Genomic DNA, 13,597 nt, shown 5'->3' with positions numbered 1-13,597 from the left:
ATATTCTCTTATATCTATATCATATTCTCTATGGTGTGAGCTTCTTCTTCTGTTAAATTATCCCATTATGAATTGTCATATTTGGAGAAGTTGGACCTGTTTCAGAAGTATAGGTATTTTGAGGGCTTTCCAAATGCACCATGCAGACTTTTCAGTGAGGAGCTTATTTGAAATGTTGGCTAATATTAATAGAAGTTGACATGCTACGTGTTTACTGATCCAAGATCTTGTTAAATTTCAGAGCGACGGGTCAGTGGACCACTACTAGCAATACCGATATTGTCCCAAACTTAACCACCTACAAAGCCAAGTATGTGTGAAATTTTATCACAAAAGGTCTCGATTATATTAGTAGTGGAACCATTCATTATATATTGTATTTTATTTAGTCAAGTCTCCATGTGAGACTTATATTCTTCAATAGGTCCACAGTCAAAGGTCCAAATTATATTGGTCCATTAGATTACACCATTGTATCATTGACTTATTTAAGACTTTGAGCCTTCGTAGGTGCAACTGTTTGCCATGTTCGATTGGTGATGAATTAGTGTTTTTTCTCCCTCCATCTTTCAGATAACTGTTTGGAATTGTGTAGAATTGCCCTACCGAAGCGAACCAAACCGAAAAATCAGTATACCAACCTAAGCAACTTAAGGTTAAGGCTCTAAATTTTGGTGAACAGAAGAGCAGTTTGGCCTATCAAAAGTTCGGTTTGGCTAACGGTAGGGTAGTTTACGGAGTCTGACCGGTAGCCAAGCCTAATTTAATCTTGTTCTACGATGCAACTTGGCTCTGATTCATTAAGCATTTATTGCATAATATTATGCAACATATATGCAGGTGGTGACTCAAACACATATATACAATGCCAAAAATAAGAATATATCAATGGAGTTGCAATTTCCTTCTTTCCAAGGTTCCCTAACCGGCAGTTGGTGTTTCAATAGAAACATCAGCTTGTGTGCCACTGGATATGCTGTTTTCCTCAGCTTTATCAGATTCAACAGTCTCCAGTAGCTAGATTCCTAGCAAGTTTTGTATGGTGCTCCAAAACCAGCTGATTCAACATTGCATTCTTAGCAAGGTTTCTATGGTGCTCGAAAACTAGCTGATTCAACTTTGCCTTCCAAGCAAGCCTTGTCTGGTGCTCCAAAAATAGCTGATTCATGATTTGCATCCTAGCAAGCTTTGAATTGTGCTCCAAAACTAGGCGAGTCAAGATTGGCTCCACCGTGTGCCTCCTCGACTGCAACCGCCTTGAAAGTTCTGCGACTATTGAAATTTTGTTGCGAAGTTCCTGCTCACTGAGAACCGAAAATAGAGACAAATGAACCAAAGAATGATGCATCAGGGGAAAATTAACTAGAATGAGAGATAAATAAAGCAAGAGAAAATGGTCGGTCCATCAAATAATCAAGAACATTAAATTGAATTTAAAAAACTGACCTCCCATCTAATACAGCATAGAGTTGCACCGTTTCATCAAGCATGTGAAGTACTTCTGCAGATAAGGCTCCTCTGTCATCACAGTTTGAATAGTATGTAGACCATGCAGCAGTCCAGGTGCCAATAGCTTTCTCCAGATCCAACTTAAAATAATGTCACGTAACAAGGAAAACTCAATACAGTTGTTGCTCATTGTGCAATCTAAACCGTAAAAGAAATAAACCCGAAATAATTACCTTGATTGTGGAGGCCTCTGAAGATAAACTCCTCTGATCTCCTTCCTTCTCCAACAATTGTAAACCTTCAATTATTTCCCAAAAGAGATCAAAATCCATTGGAAGGCTACTTTGCTTGCTATTTCCTGTGTTTTGGACCTTATCTGTTACCAAGCCGGGGGTGTGTGGAACAAGCTTAGAGCAGTTGGCCTCATTTGAATCATAAGCTGAAGGCGCAGCAGAGCAGTAACTTTTAGCTTCTACCACCATGGCTTCAGATTGACCTCGTGAAGATTGAACATGAATGTGCGGTTTTGAGAACAATGTTCTCAACATTTCGTCAATGCACAGGTTGCCCTTCATGTCAAAAAAAATGGCATCTGAACAAATGAACCTAGAACAATCGATCCCGAAACTTGCAACTACCAAAGGATTACCAATTTTCTTAAAGGCTTCCTCAATCAGATTCACATTTATACTAGGAGAATTTTGTCCAAATATAAGTCTCCTGAGGACCTCACAAAACTCCTTTGGTAGTTGCTCAGTGATGTAGTCCCTCCAAATCAGTTCTAAGAGTATGCTAAAACACACCCCAAAATTAAAATAAAGCAAGCATAAGATGACAACCAATCTCAGGATGAGCAGTGAATAATACTTCTCCCAATCCTTGATAGACTTTTGAATCCATTCAACCACGGTGTTCTTATCATAAAGCAAATCCCAAACCACATCAATCAAAAACTGAAGGATGACTTCAAAACATATTGGCACATCAGGCCTTATACTGGAAGTAAATTTTGTATCTTCCCGCTGGTGTATCAGCCATTCAGTAAAACAAGATTTTGTAGTGATAACATACCCTTGTAAGCAGGACACCCACATCAGAAGGCGTTCTACAAGATACAACAAGCAATCAGGTGACAGATAGTCACGTTCTCCCTCCCAGTTTGCATAATAAGTGTCATCCAAAGCTTTGTGGAACCACCACGGAAGAGACTCCTCTTTCGGTTCTTGACATATGTTCTTAATGAACACCTTCCATGGTGAACTACAATGCAAATTATTCACAAGCTTCGCATACAGTTCATTATTAAAATTGCTAGTGCCAAGAATAATCATTGCAATCCTTCCTACTTGCCCATAAGACAGCTTTTTCTTTGAGCTCATATAATCAACTACAACTTTCTTGAGTAAACTTTCACAAGCATCGTTTTGTCTCAGAGAAATCATATTCTCTCTCAAAGATTTCCTCCAATCTAAAGGAAATATGCAAGCAACAATGTTTTCAGTTGACAGATTAACAAAATTCTGTAGTGTATTTAAATCTGTATACGCTAGCTTCAGGCATTTGGACTCCAGAAGACAGTTTGCAACCACATAAATCTGGGTAAGACACCAGCTTTGGCAGAAAATTGAATCAGATTTTTCGGTCATGAATTCGTAAAGCACTTGAAGCTTGTTCAAAATTATATATATACTAAAACTGAGTTCAGGATTTCTGACTGTTCCAATAGACTGTAGCTTAGCAATAGTAACAATGGCGGTTTTGCCCCCGCTTAAGAGATGGTCAGCTTCCTTGAGCTGACTTATGGACAGTGAATTGGCCTTTTTGTCCTCTAGCCCTTCTCTTTTCTTCGTTTGAGTCGCTGAGTGAGAGGAGGAAAACCTCTTCTCCTTCATCGCTCTCTCCTATCTTCCTTTCTGTCCTCCGCTGCTCCGAAATTTCTTCATCTTTCTGATCGTTTCTTCCTCTTTCATTCCATCGTTCTCCGTTTTATCTCATCCTCTCTTTTCTTCGTTGGAGTCGCTGAGTGAGAGGAGGAGAACCTCTTCTCCTTCATCGCTCTCTCTTCTCTCTTCCTTTCTGTCCTCCGCTGCTCCGAAATCTCTTCATCTCTCTCATCGTTTCTTCCTCTTTCATTCCATCGTTCTTCCTTTTTGTTGTTCAGGTAATTTCTGGTTTTTGTTGTGTTTTGGGTTGTGTTTAATTTCTGGTTTTTGTTATTTATTTATTTATAATTGTTTTAGGTTGTGTTTGATTTATGGTTTTTGTTGTTCAGGTAATTTCTCTTTTGTTAATTCATGTTGTTTTCATTTTGATTGATTCATATATATACATGCGTTTTCTTTTCCAATTTTTCTGTTTTGATTTTTTTATTTTTTTAAACCGTGTTTTCTTTGATATTTTGCAGGAGTTCTTTTGTTGCTTTGGATAGAGCAGTTTGATTGGTGTTTTCAGTTCTGTTAAGCAAGAGGTGAGTTTCTAGGCTGAAAATGCAATTAATTGTTTTAAGTCATCAATTGACAATTGGTTGGTGTTAATTTGTTGTTGTAGTGATAGATTTAGATGTTTACAATATCTGAGCATGTTGGTGAATCCTTTGAGTGTTTTGACAATTGGGCTTTCTTTTTTTGTTTTTTGATTTCCACATTGTTTAGTTTATAGAGTTTTTGTACAAGTAAAGAAAGCCTCTGGATTACAAGGTTGTAATTTGATATGTACGCTTTTGCTGTTGTTTTTACTCTGAATTTTATCTTTAGTTTTGTTTTCAATTGAGGATCCATATACATTAGCTATTGTTTTGTTTACAAAAGTTAGAACCAAAGAATCACTTTATAATATTTCAATTGATCTGCTACTGTTATTGGATTCATGGGTATTTTTTTCCTTCTTATTTGACTTCCATATCATATTAGTACATCCACCATATAGACACATCTTTCATGCTCTATTTTTTGTTCGTCTTGCTTTAAAAAGTTTATTATTAAATTTTCTTGAGCATGGTTTTCTTTTGTTTATTGTAAAAAAAAAAAAGAAGAAGAAAAAAGGAGAAACTTTGGTAGATTGAATGATAGAGTAGAGAGCCAACACACAAACGGACATTTGGTGGTGGAAAAGGGAAATTCCAAATGCAATACCTGTGAATCTTGGGAATTTTGTATGTCTTCTTAACACACTCTTCGTCTTGACATTCAATCTTTTCCTATGTTTTCTTTAATTTTCTTATTTTGAATCACTAGCAGAGCAATGGGATTCCCAACTTTTTTCAAAACTGAAAATGGTTAATATAGGAAATGGAAGGAAAGGTGGAACTGTTTTTCCCCCTTTTTTCTTTTCTTTTCTATTTCTGTGTTTAAGGAAAAGAAATTATTAACATGTTGGATTTGGTGAGATTTTCTCTATAGCTCTTGGACATTTTAATTTTTATCTTAATTTTGATTCGTTTGAGTCATAGTGTTTATTGGTGCCACGTATTTTACGGTTCTTTTGTGATTGAATGTGTGTGAAATTTTTTGTGTATTTGGCTTCTGTTTTCTTTTATATCTAATTTTTTGCTAGCATTTCATAGCCATTGTTTAGTTGTAGTCTATGATAAATGATAGTAATGGATACCAAATAATATTCCTGTGCTTTATGGGAAAACAGATGAAAAGGAACAAAAAGTAAAAAAGGGAATCTAAGATTCAAAAACTTTTATGTTTTTATTCTCTGTTTTAGAAACACTTGCTTTTGTCCCCCAACAAAAACAATCAATTCATTAGCTGTTGATGGATTACTCTAAATTGTGTTTGTATAAAGGCATTTTCCATTGAAATTATGATTTAGATAAGTGGTATGATTGATTTTTCATTGAATTGATGAATTGAGTATATGTTATATTAAACATTTGACTATGGTTATGAACCGGACATGTTCAAAGTTTAGTATTTTTTAAATCAAATTAATGAACTTCGCATCTATTATTCCTTTTTTTTTTCTTTTTTTTGTGAACCAAAATTTTGTAATGTGCATTGGCGGATGACACTAATACTTAACAAGATAAGTGAGATTATGAATGAGGATTCTGTAATGAGTTTTTGAAATTCTCTGTTTTTCACTTTACAGGAAAAAATGGAAAATTGTTGTTGATTCTATTAGTATAATTTTTTTAGGCACCGTGTTTCTGGGATTTTGTTGCTTGCTGAGTTTATTCTCTATGTTTTCATTTTGAATCATTAAAACTGAGGTATTCTAGCTATCTCAGCCTTTGATTGTTGCTTTTGATTGAATTGGTTGATAAACAAGAAGATAATTTCTTAGAATCTCTGTTGATAAATGAGTAATTGTTGATAACCTTTTTTCCTTTTTTTTCCTTTGTTGCATCAATTATAATAAAACTTCGATCCAATTTAAGAAAATGCACAAATTGGTTAATTAGATTCCATGAATTATATGTGAATAATATGCAAATTCATAAAAACAAACGTATTAATTCATTAATCAATTATAATGAATGATGTCAAAAAAAAAAAAAACTGAGTAATTAGTTTTGACCAAAGGTTGGTATATTAAAGCTAATGAACTAATGAACCAAAAGTTGATGCATAAAAGCATGACCAATGTTGCTTTTCATATTTGATTTTCAAGTCTATTGATGTGCAAAATAGTTAGGTTTAATGTATGCTAGGAATGTATCATTGATGGTGTGTCAAAATAGTTAGGTTTAATGTATGCTAGGAATATCTCATTGGTTAAGTGTCAATAAAATCTTTGTTTTTGTTCTCAATTACTGTTTATGCCATGCTTAAACCCGAAGTATAAGATGTGATGATAATTGAAATCCCTAGAGACCAATCTTGCTTCTGATATTTTATTTTCAACTAATTTGCTTAGAAAAAAAAAGGCATAATTTCATTGCTCACTATTGATTAAAGGTATCTACTTTTCTTTTGGCTGAGTGATACCTCTCTTAAAGATTTTATGAAAGCTAGCTGAGACTATATGTAATTCATAGTCTCAGGCTGCTCATTCTTACTAATCAAGAAATCTATAATCTAACAAACTAAATCACCAACTTTATCACTAACTTTTAGAGTCAATAGGATACTCAAATATAACAGATCAGTTATATAATTAAGGATACACCATGTGTCAATATCTTTGCCTACGATTTTTTGACCTTGGTTGTAATTGACAGATACAATTTTTGTTGCTGATCTTGGCGAGAACCTTGGCTTTTGCATGGGTAATTTCTCTCTCTCTCTCTCTCTCTCTCTCTCTCTCTCTCTCTCTCTCTCTCTCTCTCTCTCTATACATATATATATATATATATATGAAAGTTTGAAATTTTCAAAAGTAATTAGCTTAGAAGTTGCTGCTTTTAATGTGTTGTTACTTCGGGTTTTCTTACATTTTATTTAGAGCATGTATGTGTGTATATATATATATATATTAATCAGAATGTATATATAAGTCATGTGCTTTGAAACCATAATCACAAACAGAATCTGTATGTTTTTATTTTTTGCTCTTTGATTATTCCTTGATTTCATTTTTCGCTTATGCTTTGTTATAGGTGTTGTCTTAACTGCGTTTTCGACTGTTTGATAGCTCTTCCCATTGTTGTTAGGCAACAGGTCAGTTTTCTATTCGTCTTCTGAAGAAGTCATGCATATCAACTGTAGAAAATTGGTTTTTGGATATTGTTTCATTTGAAAATTGTTATTTCTGTGGTTATGATGTTCTTGCGTATATCTGGTTTGCTTGGTTAGGCTGCAGAAATTGTGTTTAATTTGTTTTCAGATGTTGTGTTGTTTGAAAAATCTTATTTTTATAGCTGTAGTACTGTTGGTGTGTGTCCATTTTGCTTGATTAGGCTATAGATGTAATAAAAATATTATAAGTTAACTCATGCATTTTTTTTTTCCCTTCCCAGCTATCGATCTGTTGGTTGGAATTTGTAATTTTTGGATATCATGTCTAAAAGGATTGCAAAAACCAGAAAAAGGCTAAGAACACAGGAAACCCATATTTCTACCACTTCGGTGGTGCACAACTCTGTCATGAAAATGTTTGTTGCACTAATACTAAGCATAAGCATCAAGCCAAAAAAATTTCTGGAACCAGAGTTTCCAATAGAGCTTTCATAGTGCAGCAAGATAGCACAAGTCAAACAACCAGAGAAGAGATTTCATTTGACATTTCTGATCAGATGAATAGGGGTCAAGCATTTTATCAGAGGAAGAGGCAAAGTGCGTTTTTTCCTCTGTTAAATATTTATTTTAAACCCTATCTTTATATTACTCATGGCATACATTTGTCTTATTTTTTTCTCTTTTTGCCCTGTTCTATGTTTCCTTTCTTTGTAGGAATGATGGAACAGTATGTGGATTTGGGAGATAAAAATTATAAGTGCATTTATTGTGGTGCACTTTTTTGGTTCAAAGAATCTGTTAAAAAAGCAAATGCAGCCAATGAGCCTCTTTTTACTCTTTGTTGTCAACAAGGAAAGATCAAACTTCCGATTTCAAAGCCAACACCTCCTTTTTTAGAAAATTTACTTGATCCGAGTAAAGGCCCAAAAAGTTTGCTGTTTAAAGAGAATATCAGGGCCTATAATTCTATGTTTGCATTTACTTCAATGGGAGCCAAAGTTGATCACTCAATTAATAGTGGACCAGGTCCTTACATTTTTAAAATTAGTGGTCAAGTTCATCATTTAATGGGTTCTTTGTTACCCCTTGAAGGTGAATGTCCAAAATTTGCTCAGCTTTACATATATGACACCCATAATGAAACAATGAATCGCCTTAATGCTGTTAATTGTAAAGAAAGGAATGAAAAGCTTGATGAAGACATTGTTCAAGGTTTGATTAAGATGTTTGATGAATCAAATGAATTGGTAAAACTTTTTCGAACAGTCAGGGATAAATTCGAAAGGGGTTGTCTAACTTCTTTAAAACTGAGATTGTTGGGCCGATAAGCAGATGATAGTAAACAATATGAACAACCGACATGTGATGAAATTGGTGGTTTGGTTGTGGGAGATATAGGCCTTTTTGATTCGAATAGAGATATTGTTATAGAGTTGAAAGCTGGAGAGTTGAAACGAATCACAAAATTAAATCCAAAGTTCATGTCTTTGCAATATCCTATTCTTTTCCCTTATGGCGAAGATGGTTATAGACCTGATTTAAAATGGAGCAATGATTACAAAGGTCATGACCCCAAAAGAGGAAGGGTGCCTATGAGAGCTTTCATAGCTTACCAGATTCAGGAAAGAGGACCTTTATTGGATACATTGTTAAAAGGTGGAAGATTGTTCCAACAGTTTTTAGTAGATTCTTATGCAACACTTGAAGAAGATCGATTGGATTACATTAGAAAAAATCAAACAAATTTGAGAAGTGAGATTTATAAAGGTATTTATGATGCAATTTCAAAGGGTGATAGTGATGCCAATAATGTGGGACAAAAAGTGATATTGCCTAGCTCATATAATGGAAGTACTAGATACATGCTTAATAACTATCAAGATGCTATGGCAATTTGTAGGCATTATGGTAATCCTGATTTGTTTATAACTTTCACATGCAATGTCAAATGGCCTGAAATTGTTAGAGAACTTGACAACAAACCTGGATACGAAGGAGAGGATAGACCTGATCTAATTTCTAGAGTGTTTAAAATGAAGCTTGATGATATGATCAATTATATCAAATCAGGAAAAGTTTTTGGAGAAGTTGAGGCAGGTGAATTTTACAAACTCATAATTTCCGCTATCCTCAATTTCTAAGATATATATATATATATACATATATTTTTTAATGATAATAAAACTTATTAGGTTTTTGTGTGTATTTGTTGCCCTCATCACAAACAGAAATTTGCACGATCGAGTTCCAAAAAAGGGGATTGCCTCATTGTCATATGTTGGTTTGGTTGAAAGAAGGTTATAAATGCTTCTCAGCAGTAGATATAGATTCTATCATTTGTGCTGAATTACCAGACAAGGATGTGGATCCTATGCTTTATGACGTTGTAAACCAATTCATGATCCACGGTCCGTGCGGAGAAATCAATCGTAATTCTCCATGCATGCGGCGAGGTATGTGTTCTAAATCTTTTCCCAAACAATACAAGAGTGAATCAGTTTTTGAAAAAAATGGTTTTCCCACATATAGGCGCCGTGAAGATCCAACAAAATTTGTGTTAAAAAATGGAATAAAGGTTGACAATAGCTTTGTGGTGCCTTACAATTCAGAACTATTATTGAGATACAACGCTCACATAAATGTTGAATCATGTTGCCAATCAATGCTTATAAAATATCTGTTTAAATACATAAACAAAGGTTCAGATAGAGCTAGAGTAGTTTTTCAAGACAAGCCAGAGGATGAGATATTAGCTTATCTTAATTGTAGATACATATCTCCATATGAAGCCGTTTGGAGATTGTTTCAATACCCTATTCATTCTAGAGAGCCTGCTGTTGAACGATTATCCATACATTTGCCTTTAGAACAAAATGTTGTTTTCAATGGTGATCAATCACTTGAATCAATTGTTAGCCAAAAGGGTATTGAAGATACTATGCTAACAAGTTGGTTTAAAGCAAACCAAATGTTTCCTGAAGCGCGAACATTGACTTATGCAGAATTCCCTACAAAATTTGTATGGGATTCTCGCAACAAAATTTGGAAACCTAGGAAACAAAGGAGATGAATAGGTAGAATTGCCTATGTACATCCTACATCTGGTGAATTGTATTACTTGAGAATGCTTTTGAATTTGCAAAAAGGTGCCTTAAATTTTGATCACATCAAAACTATTGATGGAATCATACATCCGTCATATCAGGCTGCATGCAAATGCCTTGGTTTGTTAGGAGATGATAAAGAATGGATTGAGGCCTTAGCAAATGCTGTGGACACAGACCTCATGTTCTCAACTAAGACAATTGTTTGTTACAATCATTTTGTTTTGTGATGTAGGAAATCCTCAATTGCTTTTTGATACTTATTGGCAAAATATGTGTGATGACATTTTGTACAAACTACAGAAAGCTTTTCTAATGCCAAATCTTATTTTGTCAGAATCTGAATTAAAAAATTCGCTTTTGTTTGAATTAGAACAAATTTTTAACACATCATCTAGCTCTTTAAAAGATCATTATCTTCCAATGCCTGATGAACATAAAATGTCAGAAATTAGAATTAAATTGCTAAGAGAAGAGTTAAATTATGATGTTCATCATTTAGCAAAAGAACACTCAATTTTGATAACACAACTAAACAAAGGCCAAAGAGATGTATATGATTCTGTGATTAATGCTGTGAATGAAAAAAAACCAGACCTTTTTTTTGTTCATGGCCATGGAGGAACTGGAAAAACCTTTTTTGTGGCATACTATAATAAGTAAAATTAGATCTGAAGCCAAGATTGTTTTAGCTGTTGCTTCATCAGGAATAGCGTCATTATTATTGCCAGGTGGTAGAACAGCTCACTCAAGATTTAAGATTCCCTTAATTGTTACCAATTCCTCAACATGTCAGATTAAAAAAACAACTCATCTTGCTAGATTGATTCAAAAGGCTGAACTAATTGTTTGGGATGAAGCTCCTATGAATCATAAACATTGTTTTGAAGCATTAGATAAATCACTTCGTGATATTTTATCACATCAAAATGCTCCATTTGGTGGCAAGCCTTTTTTACTAGGTGGTGATTTTAGACAAATATTACCAATTATTCCAGGAGGAACAAGAGAAGAAATCATAGACGCCTCTCTTAATAGCTCTTACTTATGGCCTTATTTTAAAATATTCTGTTTAAAAGAAAACATGAGGCTATCAAAAAAAGGGTTGAACAGTGAAGAAAAACAGAAAATAAGTGAGTTTGCTGCCTGGATTCTTCAAATTGGAAATGGCCAAATAATTGATATTGACGATCCAAATGATGAAGAGGCACCTTGGATTGAAATTCCTCAAGATTTACTCATTCAATCAAACATAGATCCTATTCAATCAATTTTTTTGGCAACTTACCCAGATTTCGACAAAAATTTTGCCGATTTTGCTTATTTAAGGAACGAGCCATTGTTACAGCTAGGAATTCTCTGTGATGAGATAAATAATTACATAATAGACTTATTGCCTGGAGAAAAACGCATTTATTTGAGCTCAGATTCTTTATGTTCATCATCAACCAATTATGGCAAATAAGGAACAGTTCCAATACTTTGTTGATTTCCTTATTTGTTTCAACAGTTTCATAAAGAAAGAATTTAGGTAACATACGGACTATTACCCCTATGTTGATTTCGTGGTCTGTTGTTGTTTTGTGTTTAGCTAATTTCAGTAGTGGATTAGGGTTTCTAAATGCCAGTTAATCACTCTGAATCTCAATGTTGTTGTTACTTATTAGCTGTGATTTTTCCCAAAAATATGTAGCTTAAGGGTCGATGAAGTACTCATCAATATGCTTGCTCAATGTTGTTGTTCTTTGAATCTGTGTTTTGTTGTGATATTCGGATTTCTCATACATTAGACCATGCTTCCTCTTTTTGGTTCAATGTTGAAAGCATTTAGGTTTGATATGTTTACTATCTCTAATTTTTGGATCCTAATGGAATTTCTTTGATTATATATGTTGTTTCTCTAGAGCACCAATAAAAAAAGCATTTAGATTTGATGGGTTTGATGTCAATGATATGAATCTCTCTCTCTCTCTCTCATATTTTGGTTTTGTTTTTGGTTCACCAAATGGTTTTCATCCATTTTGATTTTCTGCTTTTTTTAATTATTTTTCAGGGATTAATCTCTCTCTCTCTCTCTCTCTCTCTCTCTCTTTTTGGATATTGTTAGCAAATTAAAACAAATTAGCAAATTTCCTTCTCTCCATCTCTGGTTTCGCTTACCTAAATTGCGTTTGTTTTTTTTGGCATCCTTATATGATTTCACTTTAATTTCTGGATATTCTTAGCTAACACTCTAATTTTGTTCTAGAACACCATTTTTACAGAAAATATTATTTCTCTTTCTCTTTGGGTGATTTTGTTATCCATTTCTTTTGCTTTTTCGTTCTGGCTAAGCTTTTACTATAAGCATTACCGAACCTCTCTTCGGATCCAAGTTTTTAGTCTATGTTTGTGGGGAGTCTTTCAGCTTCCAAATTTTGCTTTAGTTTCCACACTGGCCACTGATTTGTGTTGGACTTTGTGTCTCTCTCATTCTCTGTCTTGCTGTCTTGCTCTGGGTATTTTTATTTTTGATTTATTTTTTACAAATTTCGCTTCATTTATTTCTTTAATTTGATTTCAGGTTCTTGGGTAATCCCTAATGCTATATAAAAGCTGAGGTATTTATACATCACGACATATTGGTAACCTTCAAATCAAGTTCAATTTTCTCTATTAATTTTAGTTCTTATTCTTTGAGTTTAGTATTGATTCTGTGTTTTTGGTGGTGTAGGGTTACGAGATAGAATTTTCAAATCTTTGATGACAACGACAATGCAGAGATAGTTGTTTTGGGATTTCGATTGTTTAGGGTGACTTTTGCATAGGTAACTTTTGATTGTTTAGGCCACTAGCTTTTTGATCATATACTCTTTGTTTCAAATGCATCTAGAATCATTTAAACAGTCCTTTTCCTATGCCTTTACAATGTTTTTCTTTACCCAAAACACATTAATTTGGGTAGTCTTGAGTGGTTTCTAATTTGGGTAGTCTTGAGTGGTTTCTTTCCTTACAGATTTTGGTCAAGCTAATTTTTTGGTTTAATGAAAAGATTGTGCATGCATGAAATACTCAAGCTAATTTCTTCTCCGATTTTTCTGTTTTTTCTTCCTTTTTCTTCTTCTTTTTTTTAAAACCATGTTTTCTTTTGATATGTTGCAGGTGGTCTTTCGTTGCTTTGGATAGAGCGGTTTGGTTGGTGTTTTCAGTTCTGTTAAGTAAGGGGTGAGTTTCTAGGCTGAAATTTCAATTAATTGTTTTAAGTTTTATGAATAGAGCATAGGAATTAGCTAATGGCATCAATTGGCAATTAGTTGGTGGTAATTTGTTGTTGTAATGATAGGTTTAGATGATTACAATATTTGAACATGTTGGTAGACCCTGAGTATTTTGGCAACTGGGTAGTTGAGATGTTCCCGGCCTATTTTCATCGCTTTA

At 34.0% G+C, this 13,597-nt stretch overlaps 1 protein-coding gene and 2 pseudogenes across 2 annotated transcripts; 2 read left to right on the top strand and 1 right to left on the bottom strand.

The window, feature by feature from the left end:
• Positions 1-791: 791 nt before the first annotated feature.
• LOC103323488 (uncharacterized) lies at positions 792-3,122 on the bottom strand. The gene is made up of 3 exons (XM_008225486.2): positions 1,683-3,122; positions 1,447-1,589; positions 792-1,304 (listed from the first exon to the last, which is right to left on the bottom strand). Exons 1-3 carry the CDS (start codon positions 3,093-3,095, stop codon positions 1,001-1,003), a joined length of 1,860 nt encoding a protein of 619 aa, XP_008223708.2. The 5' UTR covers positions 3,096-3,122; the 3' UTR covers positions 792-1,000.
• Positions 3,123-3,313: 191 nt separating this feature from the next.
• On the top strand, positions 3,314-13,597 carry LOC103344046 (uncharacterized; annotated as a pseudogene). The gene is made up of 10 exons (XR_016124325.1): positions 3,314-3,610; positions 3,854-3,916; positions 6,620-6,667; positions 6,998-7,058; positions 7,358-7,673; positions 7,791-9,173; positions 9,305-9,529; positions 12,744-12,804; positions 12,894-12,987; positions 13,322-13,597. The product of XR_016124325.1 is annotated as an uncharacterized LOC103344046 (transcript).
• LOC148920060 (uncharacterized) lies at positions 9,537-11,645 on the top strand (annotated as a pseudogene).

This window comes from Prunus mume, linkage group LG2 (genome assembly GCF_029339155.1).
Source record: "Prunus mume cultivar Tortuosa linkage group LG2, ASM2933915v1, whole genome shotgun sequence".
Lineage (NCBI taxonomy): Eukaryota > Viridiplantae > Streptophyta > Magnoliopsida > Rosales > Rosaceae > Prunus > Prunus mume.
This window is presented reverse-complemented; position numbering and strand designations above follow the sequence as displayed.